Below are 22,455 nucleotides of genomic sequence, written 5' to 3'. Positions count from 1 at the left end.
AGACTGAATTGTGTACAACTCATAAGTTTAGATACCACCAGCGCAATTTACTGTAAACTCTTGTGAATCGGAGAATGCGGGAGGTGTTCAGTAATAATGTGTCGTGGACACTTAACAATACTGAAAATTACACCGCACATGTAAAAATGTTGTGCAAGAGGCAAATTTAAGTGTGCCAACGATCAATACATAGAGCAACGGCTTAGGGGGGGGGGGGGGGGGCGCAAATTAACCAGGAAGCCTTGCTAGTTCTCGCAGATGCACGCGCCGCCCTGCTGGTCGATCGCGAGCGAGATCGTGCTGCCGTCCTGCAGCCCGACTTCCTCCGGCGTCTGCTCGGACCGGACGAAGCGGCCGTCGTCGTCGATGAACTTGACGGTCTTGGGGTCGAGCGAGTGCTTGCCGCAGTAGAGGTCCATGACCCGCCGCAGCTTGACCCGCGGCTTGATGGCGAAGTAGACGTCGGCGAAGGTCTGGCTCGTCACCGTGATGGTGATCAGGCCAGGGCCGGTCCCCGGCTCAGCCTTCACTAGCTTCAGGTCAGCCTGATCCGTCTCGGCCGTGTCCGCCGCCGCCGGCGTCGACGACATACTCGCCCTCTCGGTTCTCGCCTTCCGATCTACTAGTACTGTGCCGTCTACCGGTGCGAGCGATTCGTTTTCTTCGCTTTCTCTCCAATTTTATAGGTAGGTTACGCGATGCGGGAGCCTATTTTCGAGGTTGGTTATCACATTCAATGCCTTCGATGAGAGCAGAATACGAAGCGGAAAATAGGGAGCCTTTCATTGTCAATGGGGCCGTATGGGCTTTCTAGATGGTCCAGTTTAGGCCAGGCCCAAGCCCGTTTCCGCCGCCACCAACCGCGACCAAAAAAAAAAAAAAAAAGACGGCCCGTGCATCTGACACGTCACTCCACCAATCCACTTCATCGGAATCATCCATCACTTCCGCTCCCTCCGCCGGCTTCCCCTTCGCCGGAGGAGAGGACGAAGGAAGGGATGGCTCCTCCGGGCCAACTGCTCCCCTTGGCCCGCTCGCTCCTGCCCCTTTCCGCTCCTCCCTTCGTCTCCGGCCGCCGCCGCCGCCTCCCTACTCTGGTCCTCGGCAGGGCGCTACCTCCGCCTACATGGCTGCCGCACGGCCGCCTCTCGCCGGCGCATCCACTTCCCTTTGCGCCTCCCCGGCGTCTGTCCAGGCCGCCTCCTCCCGCTACGTCGCTTCCTGGGGCTTCGCCCGGCGGCGGAGCCGAGGCCCAGGCGGTGTTGGCGGAGTTCGTGACGTCCGAGAGGGTGAAGGTGGCGGCGATGCTGGGGCTGGCTCTCGCGCTCTGCAACGCCGACCGCGTCGTCATGTCCGTCGCCATCGTGCCGCTGTCGCAGGCGTACGGATGGACCCCGTCCTTCGCCGGCGTCGTGCAGGTCCCTCCCCAGCTTTAGTCAATTCTGTCTACATTTGTTTGGCTGCAGGTACAGATGCACATACACGGGTCGTCATAGAATGTGTGCTGATGTTAGAAAGATTGAAATGCAATGTTATTCATTTAATGATGCGGTCATATAATCAGGTGCAAACAGTTAAGGTTTAATGATGCTGTGGCTACTGTAAATTTAGTTCATTTCCTTCAAATGGAGGAGGAAGATTTTTTTTTCTTTGTCAGTTTAGTTTAGTCAATCGTTTTAAACTTCATTCTTAATATCATCATTTTATTTCTTCAAGAGAACTTGAGACAATCAAGCATTCTAGTATAAATAATGTCGCATTTGAGGAAGTAGCATGAACTACCAATGGTTTCTATGCATCCTATCTGTACAGTATGGTGATATCACCGAGTTAATGAATTGTTGACACTCCAAACAGTCATCCTTCCTTTGGGGTTATCTGGTGTCACCAATAATTGGTGGAGCACTGGTCGACTACTATGGCGGAAAGCGAGTTATGGCTTATGGCGTGGCTCTATGGTCCTTGGCTACATTCCTCTCCCCTTGGGCAGCTGCTCGCTCTCTCTGGTTGTTCCTCTCAACTAGAGTTCTGCTGGGTATGGCAGAAGGGGTGGCACTCCCAAGTATGAACAACATGGTGTTGAGGTATTTCTTTTGATCATTTATCAATCTTCACGTTTTCGCCACAACCTAATATTATGTGTTTGCATTGCTGCCCTGTTTAGGAAACTAATTGGTTCAAGTCTTTTCTTATAGGTGGTTTCCTCGCACAGAGCGATCAAGTGCTGTCGGGATTGCAATGGCTGGTTTTCAGCTTGGCAATACCATTGGTTTACTTCTTTCCCCTATCATCATGTCACGAGCTGGAATTTTTGGACCATTTGTGATATTTGGATTATTTGGATTTCTATGGGTGTTGGTGTGGATATCTGCTATATCAGGGACTCCAGGTGAAAATGCACAAATATCAGCACATGAACTAGATTATATAACCAGGGGTCAGAAATTGGTAAAAACTCAATCTGGAGGTGAAAGATTACGAAAGGTCCCTCCTTTCAGCAAGCTACTCTCTAAATGGCCAACATGGGCTTTAATTTCTGCAAATGCTATGCATAGTTGGGTAACTCCTATAAACACACTTTTATTGGTTTGGTTCTGTCACGTCAAAAGCATTATTTATTCATTTAAGATAATTTCTTAAGTGCTGTGCTATATTTTTCAGGGTTATTTTGTCATTCTTTCATGGATGCCAGTGTATTTCAAAACAGTAAGTCCTCATTCAGTTTCAGAGTGCTGAATAAAGAAAATTAAAAATCTCCCAACATTTTTGTAATACTGCTAATCTGCTATCGATGGTGATCAGATATATCATGTTAATCTGAGAGAAGCTGCATGGTTTAGTGCACTCCCCTGGGTCATGATGGCAGTTTTAGGCTATGTTGCTGGTGTTGTATCAGACAGGCTTATCCAAAATGGTACAAGCATCACTTTGACTCGGAAGATAATGCAGGTGGGCTGTTGAATAATTTCAGGTTATATAAATGGAGGGTGATATGTATAATTTTCATTTATGTCATTTATATGGTCGTGGGTGCACCTCCACATTCGTATAGAATGTAACACATAATATGCTATGCTTAAAGTAACATAATTTGTTTTACACTACTCAATTACTGACATAGGTGAAACCTCATGAATAATTTGTTCTACCAAGATACCTCTTTTCTCTTGATTGAACCTTTATTAAATAAACCCATAACTAATGAAGTATCCATGTCACCTTTCTCACATTGGTAAGCCATACTGCTGTTTTATAAAAAAGAAATGTCATTTTCTGTGATATTGGCAATTTGTTTGTTTTAATCAGTAATGAACGTTTATCCAATTTGCCTCTAATGAAGCTCAAGTTGACTATTTACTATGCCTTTTGCAGACAATTGGCTTTGTGGGTCCTGGTGTGGCTCTTCTTGGACTAAATGCAGCAAAGAGTCCAGTCATCGCTTCTGCTTGGCTTACTATCGCTGTAGGTTTGAAGTCCTTTGGTCACTCAGGTTTTCTAGTAAATCTTCAGGTATTTTACACTCGTTATGCCATGTACTATATGAATCTTTTCTGTTTTCCCCCTCAATTTGGATTCTCTTTTACCCTCTGATACAATTCATTCCTAAACTTTTATCAGGAGATTGCTCCACAATATGCTGGAGTGCTACATGGTAATAAATATGTTCACTCGTTGCTTTTGTTATGCACTTTATTCTGTCAGAATTAAGTGTTTAATCGATGATTTTTTATTCACAGGAATGTCAAATACAGCTGGAACATTTGCTGCCATTTTAGGAACTGTTGGAGCAGGTTTCTTTGTCGATCGGATGGGTTCTTTCCGTGGATTTTTAATATTAACATCTCTTCTATACTTCAGTAGCACACTGTTCTGGGATATATTTGCTACTGGAGAGCGTGTTGATTTTGATGGCACTGGCTAGCGCCTAAGAGAAAATCTACAGTTGCTATCCTAGAATATGATGATTGGTTGGAGAATTATGTGCCATCATCTTCTGGTATGCTATTGGAAAGCTCCATGCACACAAGCAAACAGAGTTATGACGTCTACCGATTATGGCATTGTGCTTCCATTTAGTAGGGGTAGCAGTGAAGAAAAAATGGAACCAGCTACTGTGATCATTCGAATTTTCGTACTATGGAGACTGGAGAGTCCAAAATGTGAGTCAAGGATAGCTGAAGCAGTTACACAGAACTAATGACTGGAGAGTCCAAAATGTGAGTCAAGGATAGGTGTGGTAATATTAGTTGTAGAGATCTGAAAATGATTGGCACTTGACAAGAATTAAGCTTGGAATCAAGCACGGTTTGATGAGGGTTGTCAAGTTTTTAAATGGAAAGTAGATGGAATACGTTTTAGTCCTTTATAGTTTTATAGTTAATAGAAAATATGACTCAACAGTCATAGCCTCATAGGGCACCTTCGACTTTGTAAATGCCACAACATGTGGATGGCTTTAAAGATCCAACGAATTGCAAGGATTTTCAGTTTCCTTCTGTTAAAAATTAGAATTCCCGCATGGGGAATAGCTGAGAGAGAGAGAGAGAGAGAGAGAGAAGTCTCGTTGACTAGCCATACACGCAAATGAAGGGTGTGATATAAGGGATATAATGGTCGAATTTGCCCCACTGTAGGGTTGTTAAGTACTCTCTTTGATTCACAGTTTTATCCAGTTCATGATAAACGATCATATCAACAATTTCAAGATACATGTTATTTTAGTACTTTTACTGTGCTCAGAAGCTATCATGCATCGCAGTTGCTACGATCAAAATCTTGAATCTTTACGAGTAGCGTTTGGGATGATGGGAAGTGAAGACTACCTATGGGCTATGGCACAGTGGCAGGCTGGTAGCATCGAGCCAGAAAAGACGATGCTACTTGACTTGTGTTCGAACTTAAGCAGAGAATGATGCCCTGGTTCAGTTCTCTCCTTCAAAGAATGATCATCCCTATAAATTCAGACAGTGACATCGATCCTCCAATATTAAATCTCCACGAACTGTAGTTGTCATGCATAAATATGCACCTATCCCATTGGGTTGACCTGGAACTCCCATACCAACTACTATTTTCATATGATTATTATGCAGTGGCGTGCACTCGGTCAGACTTGAATGAGTCCACTGCATTCGACTCTTCGTCTGCAAAAGTCCTTAAGGAAATAACCAAAGAAACATGTTACCTGATTACTCGGGAGCAGTATCTCTAAATCCCATCGATTATGCAAGCAGGACGCCGCGGGGCATCAAGCACCAGCCAAGGGAGAGAGTCTACTAGTTTCAACCATGAGTTTCAGTCAGATCCTGGGTTCTCCTGGACATCCACCTATGCAGCTCGTTCCCCCCCTAAGGTTAGCAAGAATGGCAAAAGCTCAAGATCATTCTGGGAGGTAGTTGACACAATTACAGGGGGATGCACAAGCTGTTTTGCTCCTCGTCAATCCAAAATCAAGGAAGGACATGTCAAGCCCTCAAACGATGGCCATGATATTTCTATTAGTTCAAGTAAGCTCACCTTCCTTTCTTGATTTATCAATCAAACATCTATTTCTGCAGTTACGAAATCATTAATCATATTATGATCTTTGCATACAAACAACATAAGATATATCTATATTTCCAAGTTAGATGTGGTTGGATTTTTAGGATTTGCCGTACATGAAAAGTGCAATACTGCAGAATTGCAGCATAATATCAGAACTGAATCAATCTGGATCAAAATTGTAATTTGAGTTATAAAAGCAATATGGCATGATAGTTTCTCTTTAACGAGACCAACATGAGCTTGTAGGTACTCGCACCAGGAATTTAGAGAAGCACCTACTCTCCTGTTTCTCATTGATCTTGAATATAGATATAATTCAGCTAAGTACCTTGTCCATGTATGGTTCTTTTATTGAAGACAAATGTCTTTCAAAAACCAACAAGCATATATTACTACTCAATTATCAATTGTTCTGTATTTAACAATCAACTGTTCAATTGTTCAAGCAAAAAGGTTGAGAGTAATTTATTGCAAATAAGATGTTGAAAGTTTCCAGTGGTTTTCAGTAGTCTCAAGAATCTCGTCAGCAAGTAGCACAAGCACTAATACATCCAGACAGAGAGGCGATGACAGTCAAAAGAAGTCATGGCAAGAACAATGCTCATTTCAGGAAATTTGTATGGCTACTTCAAACTTCAGTGAACAAAACAGAATTGGGCTAGGAAATTTTGGCACTGTATATAAGGGGAAGCTCAGGGATGGATCCATCATAGCTGTAAAGAGAGCAACTAAGGTTTGTAGTTGAATTCCTCAAATACAAGAGCAAAATATTTACTAGCAGATTACTTATAGCAACTAAATGGATGAACATTTTTCATGTAAAACCTGGAACTCGCAGAATATGTATGACAGGCACCTATCTGAAGAGTTCAGAAGTGAAATACAGACATTGTCAAAGGTTGAGCATTTAAACTTGGTGAAGTTTCTTGGGTACCTAGAACATGAGGATGAACGCCTAATTCTGGTTGAGTATGTCAACAATGGATCACTTCGTGAACACTTGGATGGTATGTCAAACAAGAGCAATACACATGCTTAAATTCATAATAATATTGCTAAAATAGGTCAAAAGATAGAAGTCACTAGAATTGAATGGCATTAAGCACCAAAATAATATATTGCAATCCAAAATGCACTGACATCTTCCTATGTTGAACCCCTAAGCATGATGTACATATGCAAGTGTTTTTAGTACAAGTCAGAGTAAGTTCTAGAAGTAACAGATAAGTAAGTGTTTTTAGTGCAAGTGCTTTATTCTATTAGTGAAATGAGGCAGAGCTCATGCCCTTGTTTTATAAAAGAATTGATAGTTAAAGAACTTAATAATATTGTTGATATTCAATCTATTATTCAACATTTGGGGACACAAATTATGTCGTAGGATGCAATGTTATTTTTTCTTTTCAGAAACTCCTTTGAAAATCATTTAGAAACACAACCTTTTCCACTGTTCAGGATTGCGAGGAGAACCATTGGAATTTTCGCAGCGTCTCAACATCGCTATTGACATAGTTCATGCTGTCTCGTACTTACATGGATATACAGGTACCATGTTTAATTTCATTTTTTTCCCCCAGGAGTAAGGTAGACCACACAATTTTTACATGATATAACTGAAACAAGTCTCTATTGCAATTAGCATAGGCATAGCTCTCTCTTATCAACAAGCACGTCTTCTTTTTTTTTGAGAAGCTGACTTCCCTAGAGGAAATCTGCAATTGTCCTGAATAAACCAACAGTAGCACTATGCGTATAGCATGAATATGTTGGCATTCATGTTTGACACCTTTGTGAGCTCAAAAGCGTTGCATAGTTAAAGCCCTGAACACCTATAAATCATGTCATCGCCATATTTAATTACATAAGCACACATTCAAGGTGAGAATTTTTTTTGAGAAGTTGTACACATTAAAATTAGAACCCACAGAATTTATCTACTATCGGTACCTAAAATGATACCAAATTGCTAGCGTTCTAATTTCTGATGGCATTTCACAACAATGTGCAATTGGGCATGCAGACCATCCAATCATCCACCGTGACATCAAGTCATCCAACATTCTCCTAACTGATCAACTTAGAGCAAAGGTGGCCGATTTCGGCTTCGCACGGCTAGCGCCTGACAACACTGAAGCAACGCACGTCTCAACAATGGTGAAGGGCACTGCAGGATACGTAGACCCAGAGTACATGCGGACGAACCAACTCACCGACCGCAGCGACGTCTACTCCTTCGGCGTCCTCCTCGTGGAGCTCCTCACCGGCCGACGCCCCATCGAGCGCGGCCGCGGCCGCCACCAACGCCTCACCACGCAATGGGTAAAAACCACATCCTAACTGCCACGTTTAACGTTTCCCAAGTTGTTGCACGAAAGATGTTCGACGAAATTACCGTGTGGACGCAGGCGCTGCGGAAGTGCCGGGACGGCGACGCGGTGGTGGCGATGGACGCCCGGATGCGGAGGACCAGCGCGGTGGTGGCGGCCATGGAGAAAGTGATGGCGCTGGCGGCCGAGTGCACCGCGCCGGACCGCGCGGCGCGCCCTGCCATGCGGCGTTGCGCCGAGGTCCTCTGGTCCATCCGGCGCGACTTCCAGCACGAGCAGCAGCGCGCCACCGCCGCCGCCGCCGCAGGCGCCAGAGGGAAGCGGCACGACGGCTCCACGTACGGGCCGTCGATCACGAGCCTGAAGGAGTAGTACGGGTTGGGCACCGCCGCACCGGAGCCGTTGCCCGATGGGGAATTGGGAATGCTTGTCTACGAGGGAAGTGGGAAATGGGATCATATGTCATCAGAAGTTCAGAATGCGCGCGTTGTACTTTGTAAAGAAACTTTGGGCAAGCTTACGTCAAAATTTGTATTAATGTTCCAAAAAAATTTAAATCCTGTTCAGATTCATATCTAAGATTTAAATCTTTTTAGGATAAAGGGAGTACATATCTATGTTATTTGGCTTGAATTTGGATTGAAGTCTGAAGGTTAAGTTACATTGATGATTAAAAGGAGTTTTGAGAAAAGAAATAGGAGTGCTTGCATAACTATACTCCCTTGGATTCCATAATTCGTAACGTTTTGGACAATGATGTGGTCTTTAAAATACATCTTTAACTATATTTTTCTATTATAATATATATAATAAATATATTTTTTACTTTTATCATAGTATTTTGTAAGGCAATCTATATGTATTGTTTAAGTACCTTTAAACTAAATACTTTTAAAGTTATTGGTACTCAAAATTATAAAATATCGACTTCAACCTTTTTTTAAAACGTTAAAATTTATGGAACCGGAGAGTATTTTCAAATAAGCTGTTAGCAACAGGCATCCAGTCTGAAGGTAGGCTGCCAACAAGGTTGGTTGTAATACAGGATTTAGGCCAATATGTAATGAGCTTGCCCAAGAGTTGGCATAATGGTTATGTCCCTGTGTGATTTTTTCTTTACAACTCATCCCTGTGTGAAATTTGATTCAGATTAGTAGCCAGTAAGTAGAATTGGGTGACAGAAATATCAAACGTAAGATCATTTGTACCACTAGTGTACAGTAAAAACGGATTCGGATCAGGTGCAGTAGTAGTACTGACTGCAACTTATGCAGTCATAGCAGCTACCGTTTGATCTGAATCGGATGGCACAGAATAGTCAGAGCACTGTAGCAAAAGTACTATAGAATAAAATATTACTATCATTCTGTAGTTTGATCATTGTAGCGGTAAATCTAGACCGCTGATCATCAAAATGAATGGCTGAAGATATGTGCAGTCCTAAGTTGCAGTTGTAGTTACCACTGCAGCTGATCTCAATCCAGTAAAAACTTGTTATATGGGTCATAGGAAACATCTTATGGGTTGTTTGGCTGAGCTACAACTCTAGCTTCACATCTCTTGGAACTAGAGCACAACCAAACAGTTTCAGCTCCATCCAGAATGGGAGCGGAGAGGGCTGATGTGCTCTGATAAAATAAACTAGAGAGATATAGTGGAATTTAGGCTGCTCCACCACTACGCTTCAGATCCAAATCTTTAAAGTGGAGTTGAACCTTGTTAAATAAGCCCTTAGATATCCATCACATTATTAAGAGAAAACTAAACCGATCTCATGCTCGTTCTTAGTTAGGAAAAGGACCAGGTGACTGGTTGTCGACGGGGATACCCATAGACCGTATTTTGAGAGTACTGGGGTATACGTTGGTACGAGGATCTACACGATACGATATCAAGCACACAAAAAAGACAAGAATTATACTGGTTCAGGGCTTCATGCCCCTCGTGAGGTAATAGCCCTAATCAAGCATATATTGGATTGATATGGAAAACCACATAGTATAATAGAGAACAACAGAATCCCAAAATTACCGGCAAGATCCTTGTCGAGAGACCCTCGACGAGATCTCCCGGCGGATAGGCTTCGAGTCCTCCAAATTGTGTCAATGGTGGCAGGTGTCTTGCGCTATAATTCGATGCCCTGTACCCCTCAGGGGTATGTATTTATACCGTAGATCGCTTGGTCTCCGAGTAGAACTCGGAGACATTGGACTTCGCACGATACAATACAATCTTCTCCTTCTCCGAGTATGATATTGATATGGTCCTACTCGTGAAGGATATTTCCCATACGAATAAACTGATTTCCTTGACTTACACGTATCCTTTCTATGTGTCATGAGATATACCATATTCGTAGATCTCATGACTCATAGGATAGAAGGTATGTCTTATCCATAACTCTGACACTAGTGATACACAAAATACAAATGTATCTAAAAAGGATTTGAAATAATTTTACCTTCCAATAAACTTTTGTCCTAATTCCATGTAAAGTCAGCTAAATTGTAACAGTAAGAATGCAGTTTGATATAGCCACATATGTATGTGAAACACAATTGTAATTTTAGAAATATATATAGGAGTTATAAACTAAAGCCCCGTTTAGCACATCTATAGCTCCCAACTCTAACTTACCTAGAGTTAGAGTTATGCCAAACGGTATAGATACTCCTTTTTTAGAGCGGATTTAGCAGAGCTGCTCCACAAATTTGTACTACGGGGGTGGAGCTGGGTTTTTGCTGCTCCACAGCTCCACTCCGGTATCCACCCCAAAAGACCCGCTAGCCTTTAAATTTTTTTAATGTATTTATGTGATATGCCACTGAACTACCCCTTTCACACCCCCTCTCCTCCCTTGAAAGCGGTGACCGGCAGTGGCGGTGGCGGTGGCGAGCAATGGTGGCGAGTGTCGGTGGCGGTGGGCGGGTGGCGGCAGGGCCACGCCAACGGCGCGCGGGAGCAGTGTCGGCGACGGTGGCGGGGGCGGGCGGCGGCGATGGCGCGTGGGCTGAGCGGCAGCGGTGGCGGCAGGGCGACACCAACCAGGTGTTCGACGAAATGCCAACAAGGGACGTGGTGCGCGTGGAGCTAACAGTAGTGGAGAAACCCTTTTTACTCCCGGTTGGGAATCACCCTTTAGTCCCGGGTTTCCAACCAGTAGTAGCAATCCGGGACTAAAGATGTGTATCTTTAGTCCCGGTTAAAATAACCGGGACTAAAAAATCCATCTTTATAGCCATTTTTTTTTATTTTCTCCCGAATCTAGGTGGTATGCATATCCCAAATCAAACCTTTTTTATTTTCTCCCGAATCTGGGTGGTATGCATATCCCAAATTAAACCCCAAATCAAAGTAAGATCCCAAGTCCACATCACAAATCTTACTGTTCTAAAAAATTACATCATAAATCAAATACATCATAAATCCTAAAAATAGTTACATCACAAGTTTCTACAAAATTCATCACAAATACATCACAAGTTCACATCACACACAAATCAAATTCATCACATGATCATGCAATAAATCACAAATTCTTAAGAAAAAAGCAGAGGAGACGCCCGGCCGCTGCCGCCTAGCCTCCACGCCGGTTGCTGGCCACCGCCACGCGGCCCTGCCCGCCGTCGTGCCGCCCGCCCGCTGCCGCGTCGCCGCGCCGCCTCCCCTCCGCGCTGGCTGGCCCCCGCGGCGCTGCCCGACGCCGCGCCGCCGCCACCCGCTGCCGCGCCGCCGCCCGCCGCCGCCCGCTGCCTCCCGGCCCGCTCGCTCCATCGGCCGGCCCCTCTCGCTCCGATCCAAGCGGCGCTAAGGAAGAAGAAAGAGATAATGATAGGGAGTTAGAGAGGAAAAAAGAGATAGAGAGAGAGTTTGTTGCGTGGACAGGAAAAGAGGATAAGTAATAGGGATTATATAGTATGTGTTGATTTTTATTCCCGGTTAGTAACACCAACCGGGAATAAAGTTAGATCTTTATTCCCGGTTGGTGTTACCAACCGGGAGATCCTAGCCGCCTGACATGGTCTGACATGGAGACAACCGGGACTAAACATCATCTTTAGTCCCGGTTGGTAACCCCAACCGGGAATAAAGATCATATAGTCTTGTTACGCTTATAAACCGGGACTAAAAAACGTTTTTAGTCCCGGTTTTTAATGGAACTGGGACTATTGTGGATTTGGGTCGACCGACCAAAGATGGTTTCTCCACCAGTGTAACCAATCTATCCAAACAATTTCATATCCACTTCAGCTCTCATAGGAGCCAGTTCTCACCGGAGTTAGAGTTTAGAGTTGGGAGTTGGAGTTTGGAGCCCTACTAAATAAAAATATTTTTTAAATAAGGCTAATTATATTACATATAAGAAACAATGTACGGTCCTATTGTAAAATGAAAATAAGACATTAAACATATCAACACATAACAAATACGATCCATATCTTGAAAAGCCATAAAAGATGTGAGACGGATGTAGTCATAACGCTGACCAACTTCAACACGTGAAGATATATGAACAAACACTTACCACCATTTTTTTTATCAAAGATTCCCAAACTGGCATCACCAGATAAATCGGTGGGCTGGAACACTGAATGGGACCAATCTAGGAAAGACTAGATTGATTTTGAATTAAGGAGGGGGTGAGGCTCGAATCCGAACCGGCTAATTTGCAGCTTGCGTTGCTAGTCGGAAAGACCCTGGGCCTTTCTCGCTTTCTCAGTGGGCTGGAACACTGATGATAAATGTAGCACATACACATAGCGGGATGATGGTCGTATGGCCATGAACCCATACCGGCTAAGGCTACATTCTACGCTATATTTCTCGTTTCTTAAGTGCACACTTCCATAATTACTAAACATTAATTTTTTTAAAAAAAGATTATATAGAAATGTTGTTTAAAAAAAACATATTAATCATTTTAAGTTTTTAGCTAATACTTAATTAATTATGTGTTAATTTATCGTTCCGTTTTACGTGTTAGGGAAGGGTCCCAGCTTCTTCGAAATCCAAACGAACACAAGCTAAGAGTGCTACGTTGATTGGGGAGAAAAGTTATAATCAGAGCTCGGGAAGTCGGGATGTAGTTTTTTTTGGCTAAATCTTGTCTGCATATCGTATGTCTTGTGTTATCGTTTGGCACATTTGAGTTGATACATGGCCGATAAGAACAGAAATGTTAGTAATGTTTCATATTTTCGGCAAATTTTTATAACACAAGATTGATGACAAGTTTCAAACCGGTGTTTAGGCGTTTAGCGTACTCAATTGACAGCAGAATGAACGGACCGAAAACAAAACTGATCACAACCAACTTTTGTCGAGCATATGCCTCAGTGCATCACCGTACGTATGAACGATAGCTCAGTGCACGATCAGCAAGGGCCTCCCGCCTCCCTCCAAGAAAGGACCTGACGTGATACTGACACTGCGTTGCTACTTGCTGTAGTCACCGTCTCCTCAAAGGCGAGAATATGACCCGGCTGGCCCCGTAGGTCCGCAAAAGCGTTGCTACCTTGCACGGCTGCACCCGCGGTGATGCGACCCCCCCCCCCCCCCCAACACACACACACCCAAAAGCGTTTGGGATATTCCAGAGATTTTGTCTTCGAGATGCAATATTTACTCAACCATAAGTCCATAACAAAACATACTTGTACTAGTACATCATGGACTGAGTCCAGTCCAGCAGGCAGTTTCAAGTTCACAAAACGGAGGTGATTCCGGCTCACATCTCCGGCATGGCGGCATCTCGTCAATTGCTCCTCCTGAGTTCTGAGGGCGTAGAATGGCCATGAACAGGGGACAACAATCTGAGTGCGCACGGTGCCCGAGAGCAGGAAGATAACGTACTTAAATAGGAAAGCTGACGGAACCGGCCAAAGCGCCCCCCTGGCCCCTGCCCAAATTGGCAATGCCGGATCGATTCGTCGGCGGCCGCTCACCGGATTGATCCTCATCGAAGATGGACACCACCAACGTGGCACGTGTACGGTCCCGGCCCTTTTCCTGTCATTTATTCCCTCCACGCCGCCATTATACTCTAGATTCATCGTAACATAATGTCATCTCTCATTCTTATTCTTGATTGGTTTATTACAGGATGGAGGGAGTAGGTCTGTGTAGGCATTTTTCATCGCACGCATTTACATGCAGTGTGATGAAAAAAAAGAGAGAGAAAAAGTCAGAAATGATGAAGATCTTTAAGGCTGTGTTCGGCACCTCTTGTTTCCAACCTCTCTCTCGTTTTTCGCACGCACGCTTTTTAAACCGCTAAAAGGTGTGTTTTTTTAAAAGGTTTCTATACGAAAGTTGCTTAAAAAAATCAAATTAATTCATTTTTGAAAAAATAGTTAATACTTAATTAATCATGTGCTAATGGACTGTTCTGTTTTCCATGCGCGTTGTTCATGTTGGGAACAGGGGTGCCGAACACAGCTGAAAAGGCCCCTTTAATTTGGAGGAAAAATATAGGAATTTTGGAAGATTTCAATCCTATAGGAACATTTTCTATGAAGCAATTTGAAACAAAAGATTGAATCATATCAAATCTTTTGAAATTCCTATGGAATGGACAATTTTGGAGGAAATTTTGTAAGAGCTTCAACCTCTTGGTAGCTTTTCTTTCAGTCTATCTCTCCCATCAAATTCCTAAATTTTTCCCGCGGTTCAATTAAACGGTTATTTCTGTGTTTTTTCTATGTTTTACAATCATCTATTCTACACTTATATTTCTATCAAAATCCTATATTTTTTTCTATGTTTTCTCAATCATGTGATTCAAAGAGGCCCTAAGTGAATGAGCTCTTTTTTTTTTTAGAGAAAAGGCCAGCTGCCCAGCTTCTATTGAAAGCTATCAAGTAAGTGAATGAGCTCTAATAAACCCATATTCATAGTCCAAAGGTTTTTTTTTTAGAACCATATTTTCACTCTAACCCCGGTACGATGTACTAGTATTTAGTTTTTCTCTTCGCGCACATTACCTTCAAAAGCGACACTGATCGAGATATTTCTCTAACAATGAGATAATAAAAAAATATCATTGACAATCCTTCAAATCCAAAAAATACAATTGATAAGTGTAAGTTCTAAGAAATACCATCATACAAACAGCTTTGTCCTAAAAATACCATCATCGTTAGGATTCTGTCCATTCCACGCAGATAAACAGTAACCCTAACGATGATGATATTTTTAGGACAAAATTGTTTGCACGATGATATTTCTTGGAACTTACACCTGTCGATGGTGTTTTTTGGATTTGAACGCTTGTCAGTGGTATTTCTTAGATTATCTCTTTAAGAGTTTGTCACTCTTGCTCGCGGTGTTTAACAATTCATCATCGGCAACTTTTATCCATGGTGTTTAACAATATATCACTGGATACACGTGTTATAAATACATACTGAGTCCACTAATATTGACATGTGAGTGATAAAAACGTCAAATCTAAACGTGACAAACAGCTAAATGCCCCCTGAAGAAAAAACCTTGAAGAAGCCACAAATGATGGAAAAATTTCAAGTGGACGAGCTTTGATTCATAGTCCAAGGTTTTAAATTTTTGGAACAATTTTTCACTCGCGCTGATACAATGTAGAAGTATTCATTTATTTTTTATTTCTCTTTGTTGTGAGTAATATTCAACATTTTGATTAGAGGTTAACCGGTGTACTTGCATCCAAAAATATACATATGTCCGGGAAAAGAGCAAAGGAGCCAGAAAACAAACGATGAGCCTTCGTTTTCTCTCCCTCAGTTCTCCTCTACCACTTAAAATAAAAATATCTCTGCGTTTTCCAAAATTTCTTCGTCACGCCCAATTTATCGGATCTGTTGCTTCTTCTAGTCCGCCCCGAGAGTCACGTGACACCTCACCCTTCCATTAGAAAAGGCCCCCTCGCCGAGAGTTCTTACCGTTCCGTTCCGTTCCATTCCATTCGGTGCCTCTGCCCGGAGCCGAACTCCGACGCCTTATCGACTCACTCACCAAGTGCTCGACGCAATTCCCCACCGGGGAGCCCGCCCGCCATGCCGGAGAGCAACGGCGCCGCGTGCGGCGCGGCGGAGAAGGTGAAGCCGGCGGCCAGCCCCGCGTCGGAGGAGCCGGCCGCCATCGCCGGTAACATCTCCTTCCACGCGCAGTACAGCCCCCACTTCTCGCCGCTCGCGTTCGGCCCCGAGCAGGCCTTCTACTCCACCGCCGAGAGCGTCCGCGATCACCTCGTCCAGGTTCGTGAGCACGCAGAATCCTAAGCGTTCGTCGCGGCGCCCGGCCGTGCCCGAGGCCAGAGGCCCAGAGGTGTGATCTCTACTTCCCCCGCGTGTGTGCAGAGATGGAACGAGACGTACTTGCATTTCCACAAGACGGATCCGAAGCAGACGTACTACCTCTCCATGGAGTACCTGCAGGGCCGCGCGCTCACCAACGCCGTCGGCAACCTCGGCATCACCGGCGCCTACGCGGAGGCCGTGAAGAAGTTCGGGTACGAGCTCGAGGCCCTCGTCGGGCAGGTGAGCTCCCTTTGAGTGTTTTCTAAATTAAAACGTGCTCTTTTTTTTTCTGAAGACTATTTTAGTACAGTATCGCTTGTTAGCGTCATTATTAAACTAGCTAGCGCTTTGTTTGATTGTGCCATAATCTAACGGGAATAACGCTTGTATGTATTCTTATTTTAGAAACAGTTGAAGTATCCGGTTAGATGGATTAGATTTGATCCGATGTTTAACCAAAATAAAGTATGGTTCAAAAGCATAGAAGTTGTACCGTATCCATTTTCTAAACATGTGTTCTGCTCTGTACTCAGGAAAAAGATGCAGCTCTGGGAAATGGTGGCTTGGGTAGGCTCGCATCTTGCTTTTTGGATTCGATGGCAACACTAAATTTGCCTGCTTGGGGATATGGTCTGCGGTACCGATATGGTCTATTCAAACAATGCATCACCAAGGAAGGCCAGGAAGAAATTGCTGAAGATTGGCTTGAGGTACCAACTGGAATGTACACAAGTTCCTCTCTCGTCATCAGTTTCTCTAGCTGCTGCTGATGAGCCACATGTTTATTTCTTTCAGAAGTTCAGCCCATGGGAAATTGTCAGGCATGACATTGTATACCCAATCAGATTTTTTGGCCACGTTGAGATTTTGCCAGATGGATCGTAAGTACAAGTTCCATTTTTTTAGAAAATGTTGACTAATAGTTAAATATGACATTATATAGCTTGTGTTGCCCTCCATATTAAAAAAAAAAGGTGCCTGAATCAGATTTATTTTCTTCAACTCCATTTAGAGATCTAGGATCATTCTTGGATATAACGAAAGAACATTATGCTTGCTTTGCTAGGCCTTTTCAGCGCATTTTCTTGACCTCTACTTCTCTTTTCACTCTTTTGGCAACTGGATCAAATGACCAAAACCCATGAGAAATGCTTTGCCAACACCATTCTTGTTTCAAAGTACTATTATTTCATGCTGTTTAAAAGAAACAGGGTTAATACAATTCTTATTTTTGGCTTGGTAGACATGATAGTTGCAATTCTGTACATTGGAATTATCATGCATTGTGCAGGCCCCATAGCAGGCATACCTGTAAATTGGTGTTTACTGCAAGGATTTCTGTCCTTTTAACTGCTTGTTTACTTTTGTTTAGTCGTAAATGGGTGGGGGGAGAAGTTCTCAATGCTTTAGCATATGATGTGCCAATTCCTGGGTACAAGACAAAAAATGCAATCAGTCTTCGTCTTTGGGACGCAAAAGCTAGTGCGGAGGATTTTAACTTATTTCAATTCAATGATGGCCAGTATGAGTCCGCTGCTCAACTTCATGCTAGGGCACAACAGGTGACATTTCATCTTGAACTGATTTTGTCAGTTGTGCATTTAAGTTGCATTAGCAGGGACTAAATCAAGACTGATGCCTTTAATTGATGCAAATACTTCTGCTGATCAATATTTATTCTTTTGTCACATAAACATCTATCAGTCATTTTTAAGAAATAGAAACAGCAATGTAGTATATACAACCTAACTCAATGTAGTATATACAACTAAACGGTGAATATATCTCAATCAAACAGCTTACAGTATATCTTTAATCAAACAGTTTAGTTGGTCACTGAAAAAACACAAGTTGTGTCTTGTAGTTTGGCATGGTTTTCAATTGTGGCTATAGGTCCATTTTAACTAAGAATTACAGTAGAAAATGTTGTGCTATATATTTCCTATCTTTTATTGTATATTCTCGCCATTCCTTTCCCTTAATGAATGTTATGTTGATAGACGTCTCTTGTCTATGGCTCTGCAGATATGTGCCGTTCTCTATCCCGGTGATGCTACAGAAGAAGGAAAGCTTCTCAGACTGAAGCAACAGTATTTCCTTTGCAGTGCATCGCTTCAGGTAATAATTAATTTTATTTGGAAGCATGGTTACTGTAAGAGAAACCTATCACAGTGCCTCCTATGTCCACACCAGTCTTTTGTTGTGAATTGTTGTTGTGCGATACTCATTAAAGAGTGATGGTTGTAGTGATCTATTGTTGCAACATTCTATATGTCTTTTCTGTCTTGAATGGGAGAATGTTAAACCGAGTTGTATCAAGGAGAGTTATATTTTTATCTAAAAAAAGGAGAGTTAAATTTAACAAATTATCATGAGCATCATTTCAATCCAAGAACATTTGGGTCACTCTTTATTTTTACTTTTAAGTTTTTTTTTAATCTAAGCTTTCTCAGTGTCTTGATTTTTTTAATATCTGCAAGGACTGAAGACTGTTCATAAGCATAACTGACAATGAACTATTTGCAGGATATTTTTTTCAGGTTTAAAGAAAGGAAAGCTGACAGAGTTTCTGGGAAATGGAGTGAGTTCCCTGCAAAAGTTGCTGTTCAATTGAATGACACTCACCCAACTCTTGCGATTCCTGAGCTGATGAGGCTACTCATGGATGTGGAGGGACTTGGTTGGGATGAAGCATGGGATATCACAAATAAGTGAGCTCTAATATGACAAGTGACAATATAATTTGATCTCTTTTCTTATCTTTTTCCACCATTGTTTATTTTTCCGCTTTTCATTTTAACAAGAGTAATTCAACTTAAAAGCTTGACCTAATCAATAAATTATTTGAATGGTCCAGAACAATTGCCTACACCAATCACACTGTTCTTCCTGAAGCCCTTGAGAAATGGTCGCAGATTGTAATGAGGAAATTACTTCCACGACACATGGAAATTATCGAGGAAATTGACAAGCGGGTAAGTGCCATGTCACATGTATGCATACTTTTTATACACTACAGTTATGGTAAAATATGACACCTAGTGCAATTGGCTTGCAGTTCAAGGAAATGGTAATCTCCACCCGGAAGGAAATGGAGGGAAAGATTGACTCCATGAGAATCTTAGACAACTCAAATCCTCAGAAGCCAGTAGTGCGCATGGCAAATTTGTGCGTAGTGTCTGCCCATACGGTAAGTGCAGTTATTTGTGTTTGATGCTCAATGTTCTATAACCTTTTTCACAACACAACTATTCATCATGTCCATTCTAATGGAAACTACCTTGACCATCTTACCATCAATATGGATCCCCACTATTTTTTTAAGTATGTCAACATTATTTGCTTTCTCATATAAGTTGAGGAGGTCGTACTGAAGTGTGCTGAATTCTCTCCACAGGTGAATGGAGTGGCTGAGTTACACAGCAACATTTTGAAGGAAGAGCTTTTTGCAGACTATCTCTCTATATGGCCCAACAAATTTCAGAACAAAACAAATGGAATTACACCTCGTAGATGGCTCCGTTTCTGCAACCCAGAGTTGAGTGAAATAGTAACAAAATGGCTAAAAACAGATCAGTGGACAAGCAACCTTGATCTTCTTACCGGACTTCGGAAAGTATGTGTGCATCCTTCTAAACCTTGCACCATTTTTCCTTGCTATTACTCATCTGACTACTTAAGTATAACCGAAAGCGTTACAGTTTGCAGATGATGAAAAGCTTCATGCTGAGTGGGCATCAGCTAAGTTGGCTAGCAAAAAACGCCTAGCCAAGCATGTGTTGGATGTGACAGGTGTTACAATCGACCCAAATAGCCTTTTTGATATACAAATTAAACGCATTCATGAGTACAAGAGACAGCTGCTAAACATTTTGGGAGCTGTTTACAGATACAAGAAGTTAAAGGTACTAAAGACTCCCCATACTCTTCAGTAATACCATGCTTGTCTAAATTTAAATGGAAGTTCTCAATATTTCGGTTCTGAAATAGCCTTATGAATCTTGTAGGGAATGAGTGCAGAGGAGAGACAAAAAGTTACGCCACGCACTGTCATGATAGGGGGAAAAGCATTCGCGACTTACACCAATGCCAAAAGAATAGTAAAATTGGTAAATGATGTTGGTGCTGTGGTGAACAATGATCCTGATGTTAATAAATACCTAAAGGTATGGAACTTTTGCATTCTATCGCATCCAAAACAAACATGTCACTTCTCAAATTGGCCATCAGAGTCTTATATGTCCACCATCTATTCAAAATAATGTCATTATCATATAGTGAGTAATATTAAGATAATCTAGATTTGTAATCCTTACACAAATATTTGATTGTAATTTTGAATTAAAATGTGGACCTCCTTGTTCCTCTCAGGTGGTGTTCATTCCCAACTACAATGTATCTGTGGCCGAGGTGCTCATTCCTGGGAGTGAACTGTCACAGCACATCAGTACCGCAGGCATGGAAGCAAGTGGAACGAGTAATATGAAATTCTCTCTGAATGGTTGTGTTATCATTGGTACTCTTGATGGAGCTAATGTTGAGATAAGAGAGGAAGTGGGACAAGAAAATTTCTTCCTTTTTGGTGCCAAGGCAGATCAAGTTGCTGGGCTGAGGAAGGATAGAGAGAATGGCTTGGTAAGATATTTTCTTTCTTTCTTTCTTTTGAACGAAGCTTGGTAAGATATTTTCTAGTAGATAAGTGATATACAACCATTATTAGATGAGCTTGACTTGCAAATAGCTAAATTGAATTTGTTGGTATTGTTAGCTTATTGATCTGGTATATATTTCTCACAAGTGGATGAATTATCATTAACCTTGCTTACGTTACCAACAGTTCAAACCAGACCCACGTTTTGAAGAAGCCAAGCAGCTTATAAGGAGTGGTGCTTTTGGCACCTATGACTATGCTCCCCTCTTGGATTCTCTTGAAGGAAATTCTGGATTTGGTCGTGGTGATTATTTCCTCGTTGGCTATGATTTCCCAAGCTATATTGATGCACAGGCCCAGGTTGATGAAGCCTACAAGTAAGGATAACAAACATGCTATTTGCATTTACTTACTCCATACATTGCAAATTCTTGAACAAACATAACCATGCTCCAACAGGTCTTAATGCTATGGGAAATTTTAATGTACTCTTAGTGCTCTGAATTTGCTATAGTAATCAAAATGTGATCAGTTTGCATTCTTCTGTTGAGGGCCTACTGCTCTGGCTCAGCCTTATCCACGACCCGTAATATGGTTAGCAAATAGCAATCAATTAATATGACAACTCAACCAGTATGTAATTCTGCACAACCTATGTGAGACAACCAAACACAAGAACATTGCGCTCTTATTGCTATCTGTTCTTGCACTGAATGCTTTGATTAAATCCTGTTTCTCTGACAGGGATAAGAAAAAATGGATCAAGATGTCTATACTGAACACAGCTGGAAGTGGCAAATTCAGCAGCGACCGTACTATCGCTCAGTATGCAAAGGAAATATGGGGCATTACTGCTAGCCCTGTCTCCTAAATACGAGATGCACCAAGACGAAGCTCATCAAGATGGACGCTATATTATGCAATAATAAGGATTAGATAACGATCCACGGTGAATAACACTTGCTTCCGTTGTAAGCTGGAGCGCGGAGAACCCAGCAACGAGTGAAGCTGGCACTTTGAAGTGCGCTGGAAAACGCAACCCTCTTTTGCTTTATGCTAATATATATGTATTTGGTCTGGAACAAGGTACTTGTGAGATGTACTGGATGGAATCTTCCGTCACAAAATAAAACGATTCAAATTTTTGGTTATCTTTCTTTGTTACCAAAACATGCTTGTTGCAAAATAGCTTAAGCTTCATTTAGATGGAGCTTAATTTTTTTTAAAGAAGGGTATTTTTGTTGGATATATGCAGCCTTTTTTAAATGGGTTAATTAGATACATACCATTAAAAATTTATCAGTTTTGAAATATACCATCAGTATTCGTGTATTTGGAACCATGCCATTACAATTTTACACATATTCAAGATATGCCACTATCTACCATTTACGAAAAAAATTTAGACCAAATTACCCTTCTTTGCTTCTTTTTCTCCCCTCTCCTTTCTTCCACAGCTCAGAGAACAGGCGGCGGCGGAGCGAGCGGCAGCAGCGGCAGCGTCGGAGCGAGCGGCGAGCGGCAGCGGCGGGCGGCGAGCGGCGGCGGCGGAGCGGTGGCGGCAGCGTGCGGAGCGGCGGCGAGTAACAACGGCAGCAGCGGCGAGCGGCAGCGGCGGCGGAGCGACGGCAGCGGTGAGCGGCAGCGGCGGTGCGGC

General features: G+C 42.5%; 4 protein-coding genes and 1 long non-coding RNA gene across 8 annotated transcripts; 3 read left to right on the top strand and 2 right to left on the bottom strand.

The window, feature by feature from the left end:
• Nucleotides 1-46: 46 nt before the first annotated feature.
• Nucleotides 47-881, bottom strand: LOC136354024 (small ubiquitin-related modifier 1-like). Its single transcript, XM_066305599.1, has one exon. The coding sequence runs from the start codon at nucleotides 588-590 to the stop codon at nucleotides 246-248; it is 345 nt and encodes a 114-aa protein (XP_066161696.1). The 5' UTR covers nucleotides 591-881; the 3' UTR covers nucleotides 47-245.
• Nucleotides 882-893: 12 nt separating this feature from the next.
• On the top strand, nucleotides 894-4,645 carry PHT4;3 (probable anion transporter 3, chloroplastic). Its single transcript, NM_001405441.1, has 8 exons — nucleotides 894-1,418; nucleotides 1,858-2,084; nucleotides 2,196-2,559; nucleotides 2,662-2,706; nucleotides 2,803-2,949; nucleotides 3,373-3,510; nucleotides 3,619-3,652; nucleotides 3,738-4,645. The coding sequence occupies exons 1-8, from the start codon at nucleotides 999-1,001 to the stop codon at nucleotides 3,920-3,922; spliced, it is 1,560 nt and encodes a 519-aa protein (NP_001392370.1). The 5' UTR covers nucleotides 894-998; the 3' UTR covers nucleotides 3,923-4,645.
• On the top strand, nucleotides 4,615-8,518 carry LOC4324812 (calmodulin-binding receptor-like cytoplasmic kinase 1). 4 transcript variants are annotated; one of them, XM_015765431.3, is made up of 6 exons: nucleotides 4,615-5,507; nucleotides 6,057-6,280; nucleotides 6,386-6,554; nucleotides 7,003-7,092; nucleotides 7,568-7,866; nucleotides 7,953-8,518. In XM_015765431.3, exons 1-6 carry the CDS (start codon nucleotides 5,225-5,227, stop codon nucleotides 8,244-8,246), a joined length of 1,359 nt encoding a protein of 452 aa, XP_015620917.1. In that variant the 5' UTR covers nucleotides 4,615-5,224; the 3' UTR covers nucleotides 8,247-8,518. The 4 variants fall into 4 exon arrangements, with proteins under 4 accessions (XP_015620917.1, XP_015620916.1, XP_015620919.1 ...); XM_015765430.3 differs by having other exon boundaries at nucleotides 6,054-6,280; XM_015765433.3 differs by having other exon boundaries at nucleotides 5,128-5,507; nucleotides 5,794-6,280.
• On the bottom strand, nucleotides 7,378-8,341 carry LOC107279844 (uncharacterized). The gene is made up of 2 exons (XR_001542391.3): nucleotides 7,758-8,341; nucleotides 7,378-7,675 (listed from the first exon to the last, which is right to left on the bottom strand). It is a non-coding gene; the product is annotated as an uncharacterized lncRNA (long non-coding RNA).
• A 7,273-nt stretch (nucleotides 8,519-15,791) lies between the features above and the next one.
• Nucleotides 15,792-21,949, top strand: LOC4324810 (alpha-glucan phosphorylase, H isozyme). The gene is made up of 15 exons (XM_015765789.3): nucleotides 15,792-16,105; nucleotides 16,208-16,387; nucleotides 16,681-16,857; nucleotides 16,943-17,028; nucleotides 17,520-17,709; nucleotides 18,173-18,265; nucleotides 18,674-18,858; nucleotides 19,005-19,122; nucleotides 19,206-19,337; nucleotides 19,545-19,763; nucleotides 19,849-20,052; nucleotides 20,155-20,313; nucleotides 20,519-20,782; nucleotides 20,985-21,175; nucleotides 21,543-21,949. The coding sequence occupies exons 1-15, from the start codon at nucleotides 15,905-15,907 to the stop codon at nucleotides 21,667-21,669; spliced, it is 2,526 nt and encodes an 841-aa protein (XP_015621275.1). The 5' UTR covers nucleotides 15,792-15,904; the 3' UTR covers nucleotides 21,670-21,949.
• The last annotated feature ends 506 nt before the right edge of the window (nucleotides 21,950-22,455 follow it).

This window comes from Oryza sativa, chromosome 1 (assembly GCF_034140825.1).
Source record: "Oryza sativa Japonica Group chromosome 1, ASM3414082v1".
Classification (NCBI taxonomy): Eukaryota; Viridiplantae; Streptophyta; class Magnoliopsida; order Poales; family Poaceae; genus Oryza; species Oryza sativa.
Note: the sequence above shows the minus strand (reverse complement) of the source record. Positions and strands in the feature narration are given on the sequence as shown.

Excerpts from the sequence above, each read along its gene's own strand:
- LOC4324810 (XM_015765789.3), top strand. The coding sequence starts at position 15,905 with ATGCCGGAGAGCAACGGCGCCGCGTGCGGCGCGGCGGAGAAGGTGAAG. Across the intron at positions 18,266-18,673 it reads TTTGCAGTGCATCGCTTCAG|GATATTTTTTTCAGGTTTAA; the intron begins GTAATAATTAAT and ends AACTATTTGCAG. Across the intron at positions 19,764-19,848 it reads TTCTTACCGGACTTCGGAAA|TTTGCAGATGATGAAAAGCT; the intron begins GTATGTGTGCAT and ends AAAGCGTTACAG.
- LOC4324812 (XM_015765430.3), top strand. The coding sequence starts at position 5,225 with ATGCAAGCAGGACGCCGCGGGGCATCAAGCACCAGCCAAGGGAGAGAG. Across the intron at positions 5,508-6,053 it reads TGATATTTCTATTAGTTCAA|TAGTCTCAAGAATCTCGTCA; the intron begins GTAAGCTCACCT and ends AGTGGTTTTCAG. Across the intron at positions 7,867-7,952 it reads AACGCCTCACCACGCAATGG|GCGCTGCGGAAGTGCCGGGA; the intron begins GTAAAAACCACA and ends GTGTGGACGCAG.
- LOC136354024 (XM_066305599.1), bottom strand. The coding sequence starts at position 590 with ATGTCGTCGACGCCGGCGGCGGCGGACACGGCCGAGACGGATCAGGCT.